Raw genomic sequence first — 23,253 nt, 5'->3', positions numbered from 1 at the left:
GCCTCAAACTCATGTTACTACTCCTGCCCCAGCATTCTAAATGTTGGGTTACACATAAGAATGTCCCATGTTTGACGTAAATGTACATTGTTGTGGGGTTTTTGATCTGGTTAGCCCATATGTCTGTGGCAGCAAGCACAAGGGTGTGGTTTCGTGTGGTCTGCACGTGTGATGGTGTATAAGATGAGGGATAGGGTCTCTGGCTCTTTGTGTCCTCTGGGTGGTTGGAACTGAGCAGGTGGCTTGGCTGTTAGTACTTTTCACCCCTGGGCAGAACAAGCAGATGAGAGCAACTGGCTCAGTGGCCGCGTCTAACCTGTCCCATATCAGTGACTGTTTATCCCTATTTTCACCAAACAAACTCTTGAGAACCTTTACCAGACTCTTGTAGTTTCACACTACAGTGCTTTTTTCTTCTAAAGCACTGGCCACCAGCCCCCACACACAACTTACAGAAACGACAAAGCTTTTGTTGTTTTATGCTAATGTGTGTGCTTATTACCTTGGAGCAGCTACATAGCTGGGGCTTGTCTTTCTGGATGCCTCTAGTTTGAGTACCTGTTTTTATTCTAATGATGCCTACAGCCTACAGCAGTTCAGGAAGGGTAAAATAACTAGTGTAGAAAGTGTTTGTGAGCACTTGATTTCAAGAGCAGAGAGGCAGACATCCATGACACACGTTTGTACAACAGCCTTCATAAGCAATCCCAGAGCCCAGTTCTTAGTGATTGCCAACAAACTGGTGGCTGTTCAGAGGCCTTAGCCCTAGAAGGCATCAAGAGATCTTGTAATAGAAAGCAGCTTTGAGTAAGTGGGGTTTTGTTTGTGTTCTGGCTCATTCGTTTGCTGTTAGTCATAAGCCGTTATGCTGGGACTAGTCTTGTTTTGTTTTCCAGGCTCTCTATGATTTAGACATAAACTTTAGCAATGTCTTTGTCAGCAAGATAATTCACCATTAAAACTATCCGAGAACCCACATACTGCTGTTTCCAAGTCTACCTTCAAGTCCAAGTTCTTGTAATGCTTCTGGTCCCAGCACTGTACCCTTAAGTCTATCCTAACTAAATGTTTCTGGTTCCATAGCCCCATCTCAGCAGAAAAGTCATAACTCCATCGTTTCTGTTTTGTTTGCTTTTTCCAAAAAGGGTGTTCAGATGGTCAGCATCTGAAGACTGGACAGTGATAGTGTCACAAAAGTATATCCATTGGTCTCATAGGAGCCACTAGCTACTTTGAAACCCAAGAGATGACAGCAGTTTTTCTTCTAAACTTCTTCTCCTTCTCCTTCTTCTTCTCCTCCTCCTTCTTCTCCTTCTCTTTCTCCTTTTTCTGGGGTGACAGCATGAAGAACTCTGAGGACCCCTCCTCAGAAAACAAGCACAACTAGTGAAAAATACTAAACACACCATTTAAATCAGTGGTTCTCAATATGTGGATGGAGATCCACAGGGCCGCATGTTAGATATTTACAATATGATTCATAACAGTAGCAAAATCACAGCTGTGAAGTAGCAATGATTTTCTGGCTGGGGGTCACCACAACATGGGGAACTGCATTTAAGGGACGCATGTTAGGAAGGTTGAGGGCCACTAGTTTGGACACTCTGTGAGCTGTGCTAAGCATCCAGCAAATGATGGCTATCATGAGCATCCACAAGAGTCAGAAAGCACACTGGTGCACTTTCACTCACTCTGAGTAACTGGCTTTGCTTAAAATGTAGTGTAAGAGAGTGCAGGCATAAGGAAACTCTAGACAACAACGGCTCCTCTAAGAGCAGCAGCTAAACCAGTGACTAGGTAGCTCACAAGGAGAGCCCAGCAAAGTGAGAGTTAAAAACTGCTCACCTAGTTGGGACTCAGAGATGGCTCAGCAGTTAAGAGCACATGCTGCTTTTACAGAAGCCCTGAGTTTGGTTCCCAGGATGCACACCGGACAGTTTGCAACTGCCTATAACTCCAGCTCCAGATCCAATACCTCTGGCCCCCATGGACTACACATACACAAACACACACGCACACACAATAGGCTCAACAGGAGTGGTATTATTTGAAAGGATTGGGGGTGTGGCCTTCTTGGAGGAAGTGGTCACTGGGGTGGGCTTTTTGGTTTCCAATGCTCAATCCAAGCCATGTCTCCCTCTGTTCCTGCTGCCTGCGGATCTGGAAGTAGAACCCTTGGCTACCTCTCCAGCACCATGTCTGCCTCTATGCCACTTCCCACCATGATGATAGTGGACCAAACCTCTGAATTTGTAAGCCAGCCCCAATTAAATGCTTTGCTTTATAGAGTTGCTGCGGTCATGGGTCTCTTCACAGTAATAGAAACCCTAACTAAGAAACACATAATTTAAAATGAAATAAACATTTTCTTAAAAAAAAAAACTGCTCTCACTATTGGGGCAGGGTGTGTAGTGAGGGTGGAGGATCTTGGAGGAGTTAAAGGAAGGGATAGAGGGTATGATCAAGATATGCTGTATTGTTATATGGGATTCTCATAGGGGAGAGAGAGAATATTAAATGAGTTCATCAGGCTGAAACAAAATAAACTCAGATTAATTTGAATGTATCTGAAAGCACAGAAAGTGTGAGTCAAATTAGAACTATATTCCCAAGTAGATATAGAACTCTTTGTTATTTTAGTACCAAGCCAAGTGTATAAAACTTTATACATGTAAATATGTATGTGTTTCTGAGCCTGTGATAATGAGCAATGCAGTGTGCTGGCAATAACAGCACAAAGGGGTTGACAGAGATAGAAACTCAAACTCATGAGAAAAGCAAGAAGCACAGAGTGACAAACAAGAGAGCTAAATATAAGTACGAACCTTACGGACATTATTTTTTATCAGCAACACGTATACAGTTACATAAGCTAGCAATTATGGCAATGTCTTCTTGACTTTGGAGAGCAGAAAAAGCATAGTATGTGTAACAACAGCATGGAGGGAGAAGACAGAGACTATGGGAACAGTTTTCCCTTTCTGTGGGGTTGAGCTAGTGCGCATCCGACAGTGACTCTGACAGGTTAAAGTGTATCTAGTGAACTCCAAAACAACACTGGGACAGACAGAAGCCCACAGTCCACAATCATTAATTAAGTTTAAACATGATAATAGACAATGCTCTTTTTTTTCCTTCCTAAAGATTTATTTTCTTTGGTTATGTGTATGGGTGTTTTGCTGGCATGTGTGCCTATGTGCCATGTGTTTGTAGTGCCCACAGGAGCTAGAAAAGAGTGTTGGACCTCGTGGAACTTGTTACAGACACCTGTGAGCTTCTGTGTGGGTGCTGGGAATTGAACTCAGGTCCTCTGGAAAAGCAGCCAGTCCCCTAGCCACAGAACCATCTCTCCAGCCCCAGACAATGTTCATTTGAACATAAACAAATAAAACAAAAAGACATGAGACATAGGGGCAGAAACTCAGATTGGCAATGGTTAAGTCCAACTGTATTAATAATAACATTAAATTATGAATCATTAATTCACCCAGAGGCAGAGATTGGCAGACCAGAATGCAACAAAACCCAACACATTTCAGATTGAAGGACCAAAAAAAAAAAAAAAAATCAAGTTGAAAGCAAAAGTGTAAGGAAAAAAATGTCACCCAGACAGCAAGCACGGGAACCTGCAGCGATACAGTCTGCAAGCACGGGAACCTGCAGCGATACAGTCTGCAAGCATGGGAACCTGCAGCGATACAGTCTGCAAGCGTGGGAAGCTGCAGCGATATAGTCTGCAAGCGTGGGGAGCTGCAGAACTACAGACTGCAAGCATGGGAAGTGGCAGAGCTACACTGGTCATATGCACAGCAAGCGTGAGAAGCTGCAATGCAACGCAGGTGGCAGACAAAACAGCCTTTAAAACAAAGGAGCACTAGAGACAGCTGCACTTGGCCACGAGAAGAGCAATGAGCCAACACTGCTAGCTATCAAGAATCAAGGAAGATTTTAGAGCCTTCCTCAGGCACATGGTCCTCATTACACTTAGGTTTCAGGCTGTAAGAGCTGTGAGAACACACACTATGTTGTTTTAAGCCAGTGAGTTTGTGGGACTTGCTACAAGCGCTCCAGGGAACTTGAGCCCCACCTTCTGAACTCTGAAGTGAACATTTGATTCCTATGGACTTAATACAAACATCATTGGGAGTGAGCTATTGAAGTCTGTTATCGTTACCAGAGAGTTGTCACCTTCTCCCTTCAGCTGTCAGTTTTTAACCTCATAAATTTTGAGACTTTTCTGTTAAGTCGTATGTTTTATAATTGTCCTTTCTTCATAACAGATTGACCTTGATCTTTATCATAGAATATCTCTATCTGAAATAACATTCCATAGTGCAGTTATTTATTGAGTGTGTGTGCGTGAGTGTGTGTGTGTGTGTGTGTGTGTGTGTGTCTGCACACACCATGGTGCATGTGTGGGGAGCAGAGGGCAGCCTGCCAGTTGGTCTTTCCTTCTGTCACGTGGGTTTCATGGATCAGACTCAATAGGATTGGCTGGCATCAGTCTTTACCTGCTGGGCCTTCCCCTATGGCAACATTCTTATTTGCTTTAAAGTACAATGGGATAACGTCAGTACAGCTCGCTGACTCCGTTGTGATTTCTATCTGCATAGTATATCTCCTGGCGGTATAGTTTGGGTTAGGGGTGTTAGGTTAAAGGGGGTCTGGAGGTTGCTGGCCAGTTAGTCTAGCCAGTTGGTGAGCTTTAGGTCCAGTGACAGACTGCTTCAAAACAGAAGCTGGAGAGCAATAAATGACACCTGAGACACCTGACATCAACCTGTGGCCTCCCATCATACACATGTATACATGGTTAACACACGCGCACATACACATGCACGCGATTCTGGGTCTCACGATTCATTGATCAAACCTTGTTTTAAGTCCATCTCTGATAACACTAATAATTGGCTTATCTGTGGGTACAATTTTTTTGTCTGTAGATTTTTCAATAAATGTATAAATTAACATGTTTCTGTATGACTTTTCTACATATTTTCTGTTTCCGAGACAGGGTTTCTCTGTGTAGCTCTGGCTGTCCTGGAACTCACTCTGCAGACCAAGTTGGCCTCGAACTCACTGAGATCTGCCTGCCTCTGTCTCCCGAGTGCTGGGATTAAATGCATGGGCCACCACTGCTCCGCCTCTCCACCTATTATTTCCAATTACCTCACCTTCTTTGTTACCTTCCCACCCCTTCCCTACTTAGAACCTTCTGCCCAAAGTGTTCTACCCTCCACCTCAGGTCTTCAGTGATCTACCATAGCCTTCCCCTCCCCTCCCTCGACAGTCCCTTCTGGCTTTCTGGTCGTCAGCCAGTGTTAAGAACAGTGTTAAAAACCCGTAGCTAGGATCTGCCTATGAATGAGAACATGCATTTGTCTTTCTGCAGCCGGTTACTACATTCAAGTACAATGTTTTTCAGACCCTTCTACTTTCCTTCAAATTTCATAATTTTATTCTTGTTTATTGAAAAAAGTTCATAGTACATATTTTCCTATCAGTTTATGGACAACTAGGCTGGTTCCATTTCCTAGATTGTGAACAGAGCAGCAATGAACATGAATATACAGGGATCTCTGAAGTAGGGGTAGGAACTATGTCCGGGAATGGTAGGGCTGGCTCAGGTGGCCATTTTAGCTTTCTGAGGAACCATCGCACTGGTTTCCATTGTGGTTGTACCAGTTTTGTTTTGATTTTGTGACAGGGTCTCAACATATAATCCAAGCTGACATGAAACTCACTATGTAACCCAGGCCAGCCTCAGCTCTGTAGTTTCCTGAGTGCTGGAATACAGCTGTGCACCAACATGCCTGGCTCCGAACAGCTTATTTCCTTAAGGGCGTGTGCATGTATATATGTATGTAGGGGTGTGTGTGTGTGTGTGTGTGTGTGTGTGTGTGTAGGGCTTCACAGAGGCCAGAAGAGGGCATTGGTCCCCCACCTCCCAGCTGGAGTTGCAGGTAGGTGTCTGTTAGCCTCCTAATGTGGGTGCTGGGAACTGAACTCAGGTCCTCTGCAAGAGCAACAAGTACTCTTAACCACTGAGCCATCTCTTTTGCCTCTAAATGACTAAAAAAAAAAAAAAAAAAAAAAAAAAAAAAAAAATTCAGAAAATTAAAAAAAATCATATTCTCCTGAAGTTCTCCATGTGACCTCACTCAAATCTTAGAACAAATATCAGGGTCATCTGTAGATCAGCTGCTTTTTGGTTATTTGAGACAGGGTCTGAAAACCCAGCATGGCCTGGAGCTTGGCATGCAGTCCAGGCTGGTCTAGAATTCTTAATTCTCCTGTCTCAACTTCCCAAACCCTGGGATTACAGGCATGCACTACTGTGCCAGGCTTTGTGATTCTGTTTTAATTCCATTTTCCCCTCAACACATTTGTAATTCTCACATCATTCTACAGTTGTAGAATGTACATTTTACACCTGATTTCCTACAAAGAGGGATCATGGTATTTCCTAGTGGGAATGTATGGATCACATTAATCTATCAATAATTCAGTTGACTTGATTCAGGTTGCAACTTTATAAGGCTTAATTTACTCGGACCCACCTGTTGCTAGGGTCAAGCTCTTTGGTGTCCTGTGGGCTTTTCTGTTGTTTTGTTGTGTTCTTTTGTTGCTGGGCATTGAACCCAGGACTTTATACATGATTAACCTATGCCTTATCACCATGCTACATCCCCAGTCTGATCATGAGTGGGCTTCTGAGATGTACACTTGCATCTTCCACATTTACTTATTTATTTGTGGTTTTTTTGAGACCGGGTATCTCTGCAGCTTTAGAACCTGCCCTGGAACTCACTCTGTAGACCAGGCTGGCCTCGAACTCACAGAGATCCGCCTGCTTCTGCCTCCCAAGTGCTGGGATTAAAGGCATGTGCCACCACCACCTGGCTATGCATTTTCCTCTTAAATACATACTCTTTTCTTTTTTGCCTGTCCAGGCTCACAATGAAGAGAGCAAAACCAAAGCCTTGTTCTGGTCTTCAGCCTCTGTCTCTGCTTCCCTCTCTTCCCTCTTTAGTCTTTCTGTTCTGAGAAGTTGATGAATTCAGCAGCACAGCCCCTCAGGGGTCAGCCGTCAGGGCCGGACTTGCTTCTCTGAGTCTCCCCTTACTGGAGTCATGGCTCTCTCAAGTGCTGGCTGGTTTGGCGGCCTTTAATTTGTTTCCAGTTCTGTGTGTGGTTGCCATAGTTTGTTTGCAACTCTGATACTTAGCACTAACTCTTCTCAGAAGTCTTTTGCCCTAATTGGTGTCAAAAATTGGCAAATTCTAAAAGGAAGAAATAGCTGAGGAATATGGTCTCCTTCTTGAACTATCTATCTTCTGCACGGGGAGACCCACATCTCACCCCTGTTCCACAGTCAGTAACTCACAAAAGGATTCTGAGGGCTCAGCTTACAATTATGTTCAAGGCTACCATTTATTACAGCAAAACAATGGGAAGCAAAGTCAACAAAGGGAAGAAAAAACGCATAGGGAGCGATCTTGGGGAAACAGTGCCTGAGCTTCCTTTCCCTAGGGGACAACACCTTGTGCTTGATTCAGCCAGCACCGAATTGTGCCTAGCTCTGGATGCTCATTAGAAACTTACGGTCCAAAATTTGTGTTATGGCTGATGCACATACCACAATTCCATACCCCCCAAAGAAGGTATTCAACATAAACCTCAATGCTGAGCATAGAAGGTTTGCACAGAGTAGGGCAGGTGGAATGTTTTAGAAAGCTAAGTTCCCAGACCAGAGCCAAAGCCCCACTTCAAGTTCTTCAGTATCTTCAGACTTGGGTTTTAAGCAGTTGTTTATTTTTCTAAGTGTTGCATTGCTATGAAACCTCAGGTTCTATGCATTGATTTCGAGAAACTGTCAAGCTGTTAAGTTCAAGATGATGGGCTGTTGACCAACAGTACATGTTTACTATCAGGCAGCTAAAGGAGTGCTTGAACGGGGTTCCAGCAAGTGAGATGATCTGGGGAGGGCTTGAGGCCGTCCTGCTATGCAGGCGTGGCTGATTCTGAGCTCACCATCCTCCTGCCTCAAGCTCTCAGGTGCCGAGTTCTCTGCCCCTGTGTCTGTGGAAGAGCTGTACTTTAACTTCACTTTTATTACTATGGTGGAGATGTTTAAGGCCCCAAGCCAGGGCACAAGCATTTTCTCAGCCCTCTCTCATGACTTGGCAGTCACTGCCATCCAGTTTTTAGCTCCCTGAAGCAGTAAGACGAGCAGAAAGTAATCTCACGTCTTAAGTGTTTCTTCTAGAATCAAGCCAGCATTCCCAGGAAGTAAGTTGGTTTTGACAGTTTGTGTTGGGCCAGTGAGATGTGAGTGGGTGGAGGCATCTGCTGCCATGTCTGAGCTGAATTTGATTTTAAGGACTCACATGGTAGAAGAAGATCAACTCCTGAATACTGTCCTCTGACCTCCGCAAGAGCTCATAACATGCATGGGTGTGCACGGGTGCACACGCGCAATAAATTAATAAGTGTAGAAAGCCTTTCCCTAAGTTCTTATTGTCTAATGGGAGGTTGGGTGCTAATTACTCTGATTAAGCCAATGAGGGTGTCCCCCCAGCATGTGTGTGGCCCCATTCTCTTGGCTGGGGTGTCAGACTGAATGAGAGAGAAGCCAGGGAACACCAGCACCCTCTTTCTGCTCCTTGGCTGCAGACACCATGTGAGCTCTCATTCCTGATGCACAGCTCCTCTACGTTGATGGACGGGCCCCTGCCTTCACACTAGAGCCAACACTGGAGCCAACACGACCCCTTCTTTCCTCATGTTGCTTTTGCCACGTTTTGTCACAGCAATGAGTATAATTGTCTGCTTTGCTGTTACTAGAAATGGAACTCCAACTCTCTCTGGACATTTTGAGGCGAGGCTCTTCAGGAAGCTTAGGAGAAAACCTAGGTGGTAAACAGGGTATCTGGTATTACACATAGAAGCCAACCTAAATCCAGACTAAGAGTGATCGATGTGTTTGGGGAAGACAGACAGCTGCCTCTTTGAGAGGGTGGTATTGATGGAACCTGACATTTGTGCACAGCCTTGATCCAGTGTAGCCACTAGTCTTCCCTCATGGTGGTCCACTGACTGAACAGGGATACCAAAGAGCACCACGGACACCCCGCCCATCCTCATCTTGATGATGTGCTTGTTAACGGCCTTCTTCCCAACAGGGCCTGTGCCTAGCTTTTATGTGGCAAACAATTATTCTTAAGATATGGATAATTTTAAGAAGTCCAATCATACCTCCATCACACGTTCTCTAGTTCTATTCTTCCATGTCCCCAAGCACCTGGACGGACAGAGGGTGTAGATCTGCACCTCAGGATGGCTCCCCTGAGCAGACAAGAGCACAGCTCACATTCCCCAACCCGCCCTGCTGCCCTCTGAAAGGGATTTAACACCGCAGCTTCATCCAACGGTCCCAGTGCGTGGGCATTATTGCTTGTATGGTTTTTCCTCTGTGGTGAACTCAGTGCATTATTTCCCATTGCAGGTGCAGTTCATGGCTTACTTTCTTGATGTTTTTTTCCTTTCAAAGGTCTTATACAATGTCAACTTGACGTAAATAAAGGCTTAGGGAGAGAAGTAATTACTAAAGGATTCAGAATTAGTGTGGCATTTCAACAGAAGGCAGAGTGGTGGCCTATATTCTAGGGGGTTCATTTTTAAAGGAATGGAGAGAAGAAACCATGATCAACAATGACACCACGGGAGAGTCAGGCATAGAAAGGTTCTGGCTAAACAGTAAGGAAGAGAGTTCAGATGAGAGCTCGGATGGCCCAGGGCATTACACAGCATGGGACTCCACTACAGACACAGTTATTGAGGCAAGGAGAATGTGTAATATGGAAGTCAGGTCTTGCCTATTTTGTTGTCTTATTATCACTCAAGTGCACCAGATACACGGGACAGAACGATATGGTAGAAAACAACAACAAAAAAAGTTAATGCGAAACATTAGTGTAGAAAAATCATTCCATTCCACGATAGCTCTGAAGAAAAAGAAACATGATGTCAGGATTTGCAACACATTTATGCAGATACATGCGTAAGAATCACAGTGATCCCATTTTACAACCTTCTCCATGCCGACAAATGGGAATTGGTTTTCCAACTTCCCTTGAATGCATGAGAAGCAATGTGTTTCTGCTGCCTTCCTGGACTAGACTCAGAGCCCATCTAGTAATACGCACCTTTACTCTCTATAGTGCAGTATGTACTAAAGTCTCACTAGGGAAAACACAAGCACAGCACAATGTAGTCACCCTACTAACCCTGAGACAGCAGAAAAGACACATGGATACATTCTGCCTACACACTGACTTACCACCCTTGTAAAAGAGCAAGAATTCAAGCCAGTGAACTGGCACAATGCGCAGTGCCAGAATGGCTTAGAATGGCCTGCCCATATCAACCTGGCTGAGTTTTACTGGTTCCAGGTCCAGGAAAGAGTAGAATGTAAGTGAATGAAGTAAACACACCAAGTGTCTCCATTTCTGTCTTTGCCCTAAACAGACTGGAAACAATAATCTGCAACCCTAGCAATTGCTTCTCAGTGGTTGACTCTGCAAGGCTGCTCCCACCATAGATCCTAAATACTGGCTCTCCAAAGCCAACCCCCCCCCCCCATGACAGAGATGCTCATTTGCACAAGGTCTGCTAGTACCTTACTCCAGTGCTGCAGGTGCACCTGGAGATGCCAAGGCCACCCTTCAATAGTAAGCTCTGCTTAGTTTTGCTTTGTTGGTAAGTCATCTGAAATTAAACACTAGCAAAGATGCTTTAAAAGGAGACTGTTCATGGGTATGTACTCTCATACAGGAAGTAGTCTTTTTGTTTTAATGTCGGGACAGTTTGTCTTTCATTACAGGTCCCTGTCAGTAATGTCACTGACAACTGCTCTTAGGGAAGCCCCACTGAAAATACCACATCTCTCTGAGAAGGCTTTCTTTTCTCTCTCTCTCTCTCTTTAAAATATTTTATTGTTTATTTTTATTTGATGCGCACATTTGTCTGTGTGAGGGTGTTGGATCCCCGGGAACTGGAGTTACAGACAGCTGTGAGCTGCCATGTGGATGCTGGGAACTGAACCTGGGTCCTCTGGAAGTGTTGTTAGTGTTCCTAACTGCTGAGCCATCTCTCCAGTCTGAGAAGTCTTTCTGACAACAAACCACACTAAATACCTAATCCACTGTTGGTAGTTACTGGGCCAAACTTTTGTGTTAAGTTGAGGAATTTACTAGAAATACAGGTTTTCAAGTTTCACCCAGAGTGATTATGATTCTTGGAAACTAGCACAATCCCCAAGAATCTCCATTTTTAGAGTATCCAGTTTTCACAATGTAGGTTGTTGTTAAGAACCTGTGTGTGTGTGTGTGTGTGTGTGTGTGTGTGTGTGTGTGTGTGTGTGGTCATCTGTATTAGTATGTGCCATATGTATTTGGGTGTCCACAGAGACTAGAAGGGGGCACTGGATCCCTTGGAACTGGAGTTGGTTGAGCTACCAAATGTTGGTGCTGGGAAATGATCATTTCTTGAGCCCCAAGCCTGTCTTTAAGTCACATTTTGGTAAATAATGTTCTTTCATATATGTGTATGTGTATATGTGTATTATATATAATGTACATAAAACATATACACATTAACTATTCAACATAAATATAATGAAATGGGACCCACATTTCTAATGGCTATATAATATTTCACTAAATGTCCACTAAATGAGACATTTAAAGTCCTGGCTTTTTTTCCTATTACAAACAACGCTGCAATGAATACCTTGCATTTATACATTTGTGTCCAATTTAATGCAAAACAGAGTAGAACAGATATAGGGTAGGAATGCTAGGTCAAAGGGTATGGGGTAAAGATTCTGATGAATTGCTCACTAATTAATTTGTAGCAATTTACATTCCCAATTGTCTCAGGAACTAAAGATTTCTCCTGATAAATACAAATACCAGTTCCAATCTTATCAATCTGAAAAGCTAAGGAAGCATTTAATTTGAATTAGCCTATTTTTAATATAGCAATAACAAACATTCTGATTACCAATGAAACAATTATGTCATATTCTACAAATGATAGGATCATTTAGTTTCATGAAAATTTCATTTTACTTTTAAGATGGAGTAAATAAATTTTTTAAATACATGTCCATTTTGACAGGATTTAGGATCCTTTTGTTAAGCAATAACAAAGCTGTAAGGCCAGCTTGTGTTCAAGGTTGGGCGTGGCCACCCAGCACTTGGTGACCTTGGGCAAGGCACCTGCTCCCTCAATACTTCAGTTTCCTCTTTTGTAAAATGGGGTGCTGCTCACTTTTCAAGATTGCTTGGAGTATTGAAGTGACGAATCGGCTATTACAACCCCAATAATAATCCAAGAGATATTATGGAATGACTAGCTATTTATAGTCCTTATTAATGATTATAAGATAGGTATGCAGATATTAACAAAGTCTGACTCTACTAGGGGAGCCAGGGACATGTCAGGGACTCTGTAGTCACTGGAAGAATGCACATTTCACAAGGTACTGTTACAAGTCTTTAAACTGTCATGTGCTGGTTCCACAGGCCATCTCCTAAGAGTAGCTAAGGAAGTATCTCCTGACCTATTTCCTTAGGTCAGCTGGGATGATTCACATATGCAATCAATCCCCTCCCCTGCCCATCAGAATTGTTCCTTTTTAATGGGATTTGTTTCAGTATTCACAATGCAGATCAGGAATGCCACTGTGATCTCCTGCAGCCAAGAAATGAAAATACTGTGATGTGCCCTACCATCCGGAAGCTAGCAGCAACCAAACGCTCATCACACCTGAAGGCCTGTGCTCAGGTCTAGAGGCAACCCTCTTCACTAAGAGATAAGACTCATTAAAGTTAAAGGCAATCCTAATCAGCCACTGCCTCAAGGTCCCCCCGAGCTCATCTACGGATAGACACTGAGGCCCCCCAGTCCCTCATCCTGAGGCGTGAAGCCAGGAGTGAGCCGGCCAGCTAACCCCAGCAGCTCCCAGTGGCTCAGCCCACCCAAGCTCTTATAGCAGTTTCTAAAGAAAAAAAAATGATCTGGAAAATCATTTTTTAGTTTTTATTTCAACAAAACAAGAGTAAACACATGTATAAAGTACTGCATATGGAGAATGTTTATACAAATGTACGAAACTTCAAAAAACTCAACTCCAGTTTATTTAATACCTTAAAAACATAGAGAGCACATAAAAATATCCAAAGTTGTGTTTATTCTTAGGAATGTAAACTCTGGGAATACAATGACAAACAAGTGTATCTGAGAGAAGAGTTTAGCATTACCACGTGATCAGAAGGGAAGGTCAGAGGTGCAGCCAGCTCCAACAAGAGATAGTATGGGGAGAGGAGAAGAAACCACCCTTGAGACCCGTGTCCACTAGCACGCTACTGTGAAACACAGAAGCCTCTTCAGAGTGTTCAGTGCACAGTGACAGTGTGTGGGAGCGAGCACACCGTGCAGTCTGGAGAGCCTTGAGCAGGGTCAGGCACACACCTCAGTGCCCGCTGGGTCAGCACTCTGCAGCAAACCTGCAAGTGGGACCGTGTGCTCACTAAAGGACTAACTGGGAAGACAACACCGCACGCTAATTCTATCTACAATGCCTTAGTGCCTAACATTGTGTTTTTAAACTATTTTTCTGTTACAATACTTAATATATGCTTCCTTAATGTGCTTTTCCTGTATGGACACTTAATGTGCCTACAGACCTAATCATTAAGCTGCCTTACTTCAACTCTTTGCTTAAAAATCAGGTTTCAGAGTAAACACTTTCTTCCATAATTTACCATTCAACATTTTAGTTATGACCCTTTAAATTGGGATCTTTTGCATATGCATATACATACACACACACACACACATATATATGATCTCCCTTTAACTCAACTTTTAACACCTAAGTATTATTTGCAGAGTGGTTGCTTTATAATTGAAAGGACAATGAAATGTTGCTGTTGGGGAACCCTGCTCTTTGTGCTACAGAGATGGACAGTTCAGGCAATGTCCCAGTGATGCCAGGGTGCTCTTCGGAGGCTCCCAAGAGAGAGAGGAAGGGAGGCACCCGAGTGGGAAAGTCTACTCTTCTTCTCTCTTGACATGGGTCTCAGAGGCTAGTGCTGGGCACAGCTTCACAGGAGTGTCCAGGCAGCACAGCTTTAAGAATGCAAGGGTCAGGTTAATGCAAGAACCTATCCTAGATCTGAACTATGGGGTGCTGGGCCCCAGCTTTGTGTGGAATCCTCTTGGAATGGAAGCCATTACTTTGGATCCACAAAATGTCTGCACTTAACACCTTTATAGCAAAGTGACCCACAAAGCCACTCAATTTTTCACATTTGAAAGATGAGTAGGGAAAGAGTCATGAGTATAACAATTGTTGCCATAGTTAATATCATCTGACTTTGATGACTATAATAAAAAGCCTCCAATGTATACAATCCTTACTTGAAATTGTATCAAAAGTAGTATAAAAGAATTTATTGTTAACATAATCCCACCCTCCAGAGAATAAATCGGCATAAATCATTTGGAGAAAAAATTCAGATTCACTCCATGGTGTAAGCTGTTACAGATTTTGTAAAAGAGAATGAACACATGCAAATATGCTGTGCATAATGGAACTGACCAAGAAAAACCGGCAAGGCCTTTCCCACTTAAAACCTGCAGCATCCGAGGCTCTGCTTTCATTCATAGTCAACAAGAGAAGCAGAAGAGACTACATTTTTATTACAGAAATAAGAGGACTAGGAACTTAAAATGAGGTGTAACAAGTCATGTTATTAGAAAGTTAATTAGCTGTTAAAAACAGTGACGATTATGACAACCTAGTGTCTAATATCTGTGCTTGAGGGCTGTGAGACCACTGATACTTCTGCATATTAGATAATGATTAGCATTCCAAAACTGAGTCGGGCGTTGGTGGCATACATTGCCTGGCTCAGTTTCCCAGCACTCGGGAGGCAGAGGCAGGCAGATCTCTGTGAGTTCGAGGCCAGACTGGTCTACAGAGCTAGTTCCAGGACAGGCTCCAAAGCAATACAGAGAAACCCTGTCTCCAAAAACAAAAACAAAACAAAACAAAACCCAAAGCACTCTGAAACTGTCTTCACAAAGACGAATGCACACAAGCGTCCTTTGGGACCCTGTAAAAATGCCAGTTTTGATTTACTAATCTGCCCCTAAAATTGTGAAGTCTTATTAAGATACCAGGTAACACCAATGACCTTTGAACCACATGAGTAGCAAATGTCTTGAACAATATTAAAATGAATTTTCATTATAGTAGCTGAACATTATCCTAATCTCTCATTTATGCCAGATAATGTTTCTTTACACTTATTATATGCTTAAACAAACACTTCAACTTGCCTAATGACAATCTTCAATTTCTTCTTAATATTATCAATACTGTTAGAAACTATACGTAAGAAAATTTTTTCATTAAAGAATTACAAGACAACAGGAAATTCACAGTGACATTTTACAAACATTTTCAACTGTATATAAGATTACTATTAAATCATTCCAATATCAATTTTACTGTCTAGTTAACTTATAACTTTTGAGAACAATTTAAGCCAACAGTTCATTCTGTTACTGAAACTAAAATGTTAAACTTATTTATGCTAAAAAAAAAAACACCCTCAGATGTTGAATAATTAGGCTGAAACTGACAGGTAAGCATTTAAAACTGTATCTCAATTGTAAATGTGCTGCATTCTACAACTTGTGCAGTTTTAAAAGGGAAACATAAGCACATTCTGTGACCACAGCTAGGGACTAGAAATAAGGAGACCTTGGTGTACTAAGACTCAATGGAACCAACAAGTGATGCTTCCTAGGTCTCCCCGGCTGACCTTGCTTCCTCTCACTCCAAGCTCACCGGCTTCATTGACAGCACAGGCACCGAGCCTTTCAGTCCGTCCAGAGTCGCAGAGCTCTCAAGAGCGCCAGATACATTTGTTTAGCCTCTGCCTGATTACCTTCCTTGGTTTAGGTATAGACTGGCAGGGGTGGGTGTGCAACTGAAGTATACTTTCTCTATCATTACAGGGACACTGGAAGCTCACAAGCAAGAAGTACATTTTTCTTTTCTTATGTTAAACTTTAGAAGACAAACACAAGCAATCCTAAGATAGCGCACAAATGTCCTTTGTCCATATTCACTATCTTCATTTTCTTTTTATCACATTTTTGTAGATGAAATGTATTTCCTTCATTTGCAGACGATTCACTATTAAATGCTTGACACTGGTATCGTGGGAGCTGTGTTGCAAGATTTACAGTGGTTTCCAGGAAGTCTTCTGTGACGAGCTCTGAACTCTAAAATACAGACTAAGTCGAGCAGCACAGTCAATCAGCTTCATGGCTGGTTACACTTTAGAGACCCAAAGGGACTTTCACCTGTGGAATCCACACCAAACACTCAAAACATTATCTACCAGCCATCTCAGTTTTGCTGTTTAATGTTCTAAGGACACCAACAGGAGTCCTTCCACCTTCCCTTTGCCTGTCCTGCCAGGCAACTTGCAGTGTGTGAGCAAACCGTCCTCATCTGAAGGGTGATGTGGTCACTGAGCTTTTCCTGGCACTTGACATCCTCAATGCTCTCATTGCTTTTTTTGCTTTCTCACATGCCTGTTTGTCATCGTGGCTTCATGGACTCGCTCCTCTGTCCAGGATCCACAGCCGAGTCCTCTCACACAGAGACTCTGACTTCTCAGGGCAAACACACAGATACTAAAATACGAGGTGTTAAAAACCACCTCACTGAGGAAGTAACCAACTCCACAACTGTAAGATTTATTGTCACACTGACCATCTCAGAACAACAATAACAACCAACAGAAAAGAGGAGGAAAAGAATACAGAACTCAAACCAAGAGGAAAAGGGTACCCAAGAGATAACAAGACCATGCCTCAGCTTACTGCAAACTAGACATTGTTCCCTTCATAGTCCAAGGAGCCATCAGAACTCGAGACACAGGCTTCCTGCTAGGACCAGGCATGAGGACTCAGTACTTTCATAAAGGAGCAAAGCCATCTTTCCAGCTTCACTGCTTACAGGACAAAAATAAGTTACAAGTTAATCTGCAGACAAAGTGATGCTAATACTGGGAGGTCCCTGTGGACCTGCTTGATACTTCATTGCAAGCTCAGTCCTTTCTGACACATAAGTGAGCTTTTCTTCTTGGAGACTACAAGCAGAAAATCTATGGGCATCTGCACCAGCAACACAGCCAACAGCAGGAGAGGGGCTGCGTGGGACTGGGACACCACTGACCTGTTCAAAGGATTTACTAAACACAGTGGCCGCAGTCTTAGCCAAGCCTTGGCTGCTGGGCTTGGGCAGGGACTGGCTGGAGGTCAAGGTCAGTCTCTTCAGAGAGAGAAGCTCAAGGTTCTCACTCTGGGCTCTCTGGGTTTGTTTGCGAGCAAAGTGATCTCTGCAAGATTCCCCTGCAGTTTCTCTCTCTTTTGCTCCAGCTTTGCTTCCTCCCGACCGTCTCTGGTTCTTCCCTACACTTGTCTTGTTACTACAATTGTGACTACTGTTTGATAGACCCGACTGGCTGGTGCTAGACGCAGCCCTGGAATAAAATCCCTCGTCAGCTTCAGTTATCTCCATCAGCTCTTCTTGACCTGTTAATTCTGTATCTCCTAAACAGAGAGATGACAAAGATTAATTAACATTAAGTATTTTAAGCAACTTTTAAAAGAATACCAAATCAATTACATTTAAATCAGTACCTTAGCAGAATTCCTTAAAGCAATAGATTATAGAACAAAATCAAAGGATAAATTGGAACATTTTGTAAATATCAAAGAAAACCAGTTCATTGCAATCAAATGACAGTGATTTAGAGTATTATTAATCCAAAAGCATGCTGTAAACTATCCCCCACTACATTTTTAGACAGAGTTCTCCTATTATGCATGCAAAGAGCAGAAGCAATTAGAAAAACCATTAGGTGTTATAAACTGGGGCGACCTCTCTATCATAGCTCCTACCAAGGAACTTAAGTTAAAACAGGAGAACATTTAAAGAGGTCTTTCTTTTTCTTTTTTTAAAAAAGAAGGTTGTATTCTCCATTCCAAATATTCAAAGAATTAAAAACATATATATATATGTATGTATGTATATATACATACATACATACATATATACACACACACACACTGTAAATACCACAAGTTAAAAACTTGTTAAAATTCTATACACATTACTCTTCATATAAAAGATGGCAAAAATCATTTTGGTTCCAAAACTTAAGCAGAAAATTATATCAGAAGCAAATTTCTGCCTCAGTTTCTCTTACAAATTCCTCAAAGACCACATAGGGGTTATCATTCTAAAGAGCATTAAAAGTCATTGAGAAATTACAATGCACAATTCATGCACTTTATTAGATGGCATGCAAATCGTCTGTGACTGTGCAACTGTTGCTTGGCATGCACCAGTGCCCTTGCCTCAAGATACCTTGGGGTGCAGCTATAAAGTGCTCTGCTAAAACTGCACTCTGCCAGCAGTGGCCATTCCATCCTCCATCATTTTTCTTACAGATTTCTGCCTCCTGAGCTCAGGCAAGCCTTTGCTCTCACTTCTAGGGTCTGTGGCTGTTTCCTGCATGCCCTGCATATGCTGGGCATCAATGTCTCCTAGTGTTCTGCCTTTCTCCCCATTCCCGGTTCTCTCTCCGGACACATTTGTGACACTAATCTCAGGAATGACAAGGATGCCCACTTCAGTAGCATCGTTACTGCTGTCAGGTTGCTCTAGAATTGAAGATGATAAGACAAAATGATGGCTGAAGACAACACAAAAGAAAATGCAAAACAAAACAAAACTCACAAAACTGGATGACTGAATGTTGTGACTTAAGGCAAACACTGACACTGTGGTTCCATGACTTACAATCCTGCAATAGTACAGGGGACAAGGGCTCTGGCTCTTTAAAAGTCTGCGGAACATCAGCTCATGTTCTGCATTTTCCACACACAATTCACATGGAATATGAAACACATCTTTAATAAACAAAAATATAATTTCTTTAAAAAACACTGTGACCAACCAAACACATGCAAACTTTAGGTAGATGCTCCAGATTATAGGCAAAAACTCCGGCTCTTGCCAACAATGGTAACCAAAGCACTCAGAAAATCCCTTTTGTACACATCACCTCTTATTTATTGTTAACTACATTAAGCCTGACTTAACTATAATATTTAGGGAAATGCTTATTCAATCATGGCACTGTGGTTAGTAATCCCACAGCTCTAATTGTGGTCTCACACACTCAATATCTTATCTATCAGTAAACATTAATGTGCATAAGGTATTTCTTCAAGTTCATACTGAGCCCATGTTTTTTGATCAGTCCTTATAATTCAAAAAAAATGAACAAAACTCATAGCTAATGAATATGACTTTATTTTGTGCTTTAAATCCAGACAAATATCTGTAATAAATGGTAAAAATAATATAAATATGTAAAAAAAACTGGACCAGTGGTGAAATTTAAACCCCACAACCACAAAAAACACCTAAAATCAAAACCAAACAGTATATACCCTTAAGAAAATTTAGCACACAAATGTTTGAGAAAAATGACTTTCAAAATGTTTTCAGAGGTAGACTAATCAAATTGTAAAGTCTGAGACAGTGTATACAGTAAAAGAACAGAGGCCACTGCTGCAAATCCCTAAGGAGGCCCTAGCTTTGCAGCATCAAGGACACCTGGGCATCTCTGAGCACCACAGGTGCCTGCTTTCTCACCAAGCAAGCTGATTCACAGGTAGTATGGGGTAGGAAGGTCATTACAAGTCTGGAGCTCCCAAGTGACTAACATGCAGCTGAGTTTGGAAATCAATGCTCTGATTCCTTCATATTTTGAAAATGGAATTTTCACAGGTGCCCTGAGTCCCACATCTAGCCACACACAGGGAACACTTTTTCCCATCTCCTCAAAGCTCCTATTGTCCTGCAGCCATGATCATGAGCCAATACAACTATGTCCCCTAAACTGGTGCTTCACACACCTGTGGCCACAGGCGCTCCACACCAAGTTTCTCACTCTCTGGTAGGCTGAAGGATGTGAGGCCCTAGCACCCTGCTGCTCCCGCTGTAAACGTGCCAACCAAGCCTATTCCCAGCTGCTAACAGCTATAATCAAAAGTAAGGGCAAATCAATTTCCATTGAGGTACATGCCAGAGGTCGTGGCAACACACAGTAAAATCACCATGGCACTGTTGGGTAGCATCCAAGACTTGTTCATTTACATTGTAGAAGCCACTTCAAAAAGAAACATTACAGGCACCTCCAGTCCAAAAGGCAAATCAAAAATTTTGGCAGCTACCCAGGCATAAAAAACTTAAGTAATATTTAATTTTATAAAAAATTTAAAAGCTACACATAATTCTAGAAGAATAAGGAACACTCAGCGGCACTATTTTTTTTAAAGCACATTCTCAGATATTCTATTATATTCTCAAAACAATATGATAGTGAGACTCTTTAGTAGCCGTTTAATCCCCATTTGCATAAGAGGAAACTGAAGTTCAGAAAGTATACAACTGTTTAAAGGGAGAGGCTAAGAAATGAGACTTCTGGTTTCAAATGTTCTTTCACATATCCAGTGAATTCTAACTCAATTTGTTAGAATCAACTTGAATGAATGTTCTCTGCCATCTCCCAACAATGTTTAATTTATTTGTTTAGATTCTTGGTCATTTCAAAGAAGGCAAATAATTTACTTTGGCTGAACAAAGAGCCACAGTAAATACACTCTAGAAGAATACACAAGGAATTAATAAACTCAAGGTCGTTTACTTTTGTTTTTAATTGGTTTTATTTGTGAAGATATGCTGATGGAAGTTAATGGTTTGACAGTGGCGATTTACCAGTGGGCATCTGCAGGGAAACTGAGAAATGGCAGAAGAGTATTAGCAAAGTAGCAGTGGCAACTGAACCATTAGTCACTATCAGGACAGCAGTCAGGGGCTGAGCAGAGGTCAAATCATGAAATTAAGTGGCATTGAAAAGGGGAGTGAGCACTTTCCTGAAACAACAAACTCTGGTTAAATGATACATGTGGTTGTTCTAAAGGTAGCTGGACTGTCTAAATTACTCATTAAATTCACAAAAAGAGCATGTTATCTGGACAGCGCAAGAAAGGCAGGATTATTCTCCAGGAAATTAGGTAGGAAAGAAAGATGATTACATAGGCCAAGCATTTATTATATGATCCTTTCCTTCATGTCTTTGGCATTTCCCACTGTGTAACTCTCGAGACAGGCCCTGGCTCCCCAGAACTGTTGGACTGGCCCTGGGTTTCCCCATTACCTGACAGGCATATCTTACTCCTTCAAAGACTTTTCACTGTAGCTGTCTGCATCACCGAGTCACAAGTCTCAACACGCCTACATTCTATATGCCCTCCCCCTATTCTGTTTCTTCTAGAAAAATCACCTTTAACAAGCTACAATTACGTTGTCTCCCTAGTTGTATATTCCATAGTGACACTGATTTTTGACTGGCCACTGTTAAATACTTAACACTAGGAACTTAACACTTGTATATAGAATATAGTGGACAATAAATTTTTTTTCATTATTTTTTCTTAAATTAAAAAAGTTTATTCTGTATGTATTTTGTCTGCATGTATGTGCATGTATGTGCACTACTTTTGCTTAGTGCTATGTGCGCCAGAAGAGGGTTCCAGTCCCCTGGAACTGGAGCTAGAAATGGATGTGAGTGTCCCTGTGGGTGCTGGAAATTGAACCTGGGTTCTTTGGAACAGTGCTCCATTTCCTGAGCCCCCCCCCAAATGTATTTTTAATGAAGTGAGTGACTCTCTAATACAGGATAAAATTATTACTTAAATGAATAAAGATGAAAATGGAGAAGATAAGAAAAAGATAAGCTTGGAAAATGTTAGCTTTTCCTTTCAGTCAAATAGTACACAGCTTAAGATAATTTTTCGATGGCAAGAAAAGAGTAAAAGTTCTTTGTTTGAGAAAAATGAAGTAGGAATTTCTAAATGTAGGTTTATTATAATGCTTAATAACACCAAAACCCTTTTTATAAGCTAGTTCATTTTTATTGTTATCCAAAAAATGACATATATAATTAAAGAGAGATAATTATTCTTTTCTGTAAGAAAATTATATAGAAGATGTTTTAAGGGAATATAAATTATATAACAAAAGAGCTGCTTTTCCTTGGAACTTAAAATGTATGCAAAAGGAATTATGATTATTTTATATCCAAGAAAGAAATATTTACATTGACTTCAAGTAATTAAAAAATTGAAATAATCAAAAAGAAAATTCTGAGACTATTTTATTTTATATTGTATACTGTATGTACACAAGCACACTTCATGTATGGAAATAAAGAGAGTTAGAGTACTATTTACTCAGGGTTACAAGACGCAGTGAGTACTCGCCATGCAAGCCTGATAACCTGATTTTGTAACTCAATACCCATGTGAGGAAGGGAGGGAGGGAGAGCTAACTCCACAGTTGTCCTCTGACCCTGACATGTTCACGATGGCATGCAGGCCTCCCTCCCCTCTTATGTGTACATGCAAACACACACATATGTGTACACAAACACACACACACACTTTATAAAAATTTAAACTTTAAGAATATCTACGATGGGTGGGCATTGGTGGTGCATGCCTTTAATACCAGCACTTGGGAGGCAGAGGCAGATGGATCTCTGTGAGTTCGAGGCCAGCCTGGTCTATAGAGCAAGGCCTAGGACAGGCTCCAAATCAACACAGAGAAACCCTGTTTCAAAACACCAAAAAAAAAAAAAAAAAAAAAAAAAAAACTTTAAAATTACAATGTCCTTCTTTGGTATGTCTATTTGAACACAGACTCTTGTTCTATTGCCTCCATTCTGATTCTCTCCACTCAGCCTCTTGAGCAGCTGGAACTACAGACCATGCTTGGCCACAGGACACTTTCAATAGACAATTCCAATTTTGTTTTCAAAGACAACTCAAAGAATTTCACCCTAAACATTTCTTTTGATTTTTGAGGGGCGAAAGAGGTAAAGTGAATTACAGACATTACTAAAACTGATTTCTCACAAACATAATTCCATAAATCCAATATCTATTGCATCTGCACTGGTAAAATAACCTTAGGTTCTGTTCTTACTTGCCTTCTGGTTGTTCTGCTTACTAACAGTGATG

At 41.7% G+C, this 23,253-nt stretch overlaps 1 protein-coding gene across 3 annotated transcripts in view; it reads right to left on the bottom strand.

Annotated features, from left to right (window-relative positions):
- The window catches only part of Hycc1 (hyccin PI4KA lipid kinase complex subunit 1), a 93,535-nt gene that overhangs the window by 9,753 nt on the left and 60,529 nt on the right, over positions 1–23,253 (bottom strand). Inside the window, exons 11-12 of one of the 3 annotated variants that reach the window (XM_051202889.1) lie at positions 18,527–18,822; positions 17,558–17,706 (exon numbers count right to left, since the gene is read on the bottom strand). The exons of 1 other annotated variant lie outside the window; for it this stretch is intronic. In XM_051202889.1, the coding sequence (XP_051058846.1) occupies positions 18,554–18,822 (269 nt within the window). In that variant the 3' untranslated portion in view covers positions 17,558–17,706; positions 18,527–18,553. Of the gene's footprint in view, positions 1–13,182; positions 17,707–18,526; positions 18,823–23,253 lie in introns of those variants that run through there. One more of the 3 variants, XM_051202888.1, reaches the window with a different exon arrangement.

The sequence above is a fragment of the Phodopus roborovskii genome, unplaced genomic scaffold (assembly GCF_943737965.1).
Source record: "Phodopus roborovskii unplaced genomic scaffold, PHOROB, whole genome shotgun sequence".
Taxonomy (NCBI): Eukaryota; Metazoa; Chordata; class Mammalia; order Rodentia; family Cricetidae; genus Phodopus; species Phodopus roborovskii.
Note: the sequence above shows the minus strand (reverse complement) of the source record. Positions and strands in the feature narration are given on the sequence as shown.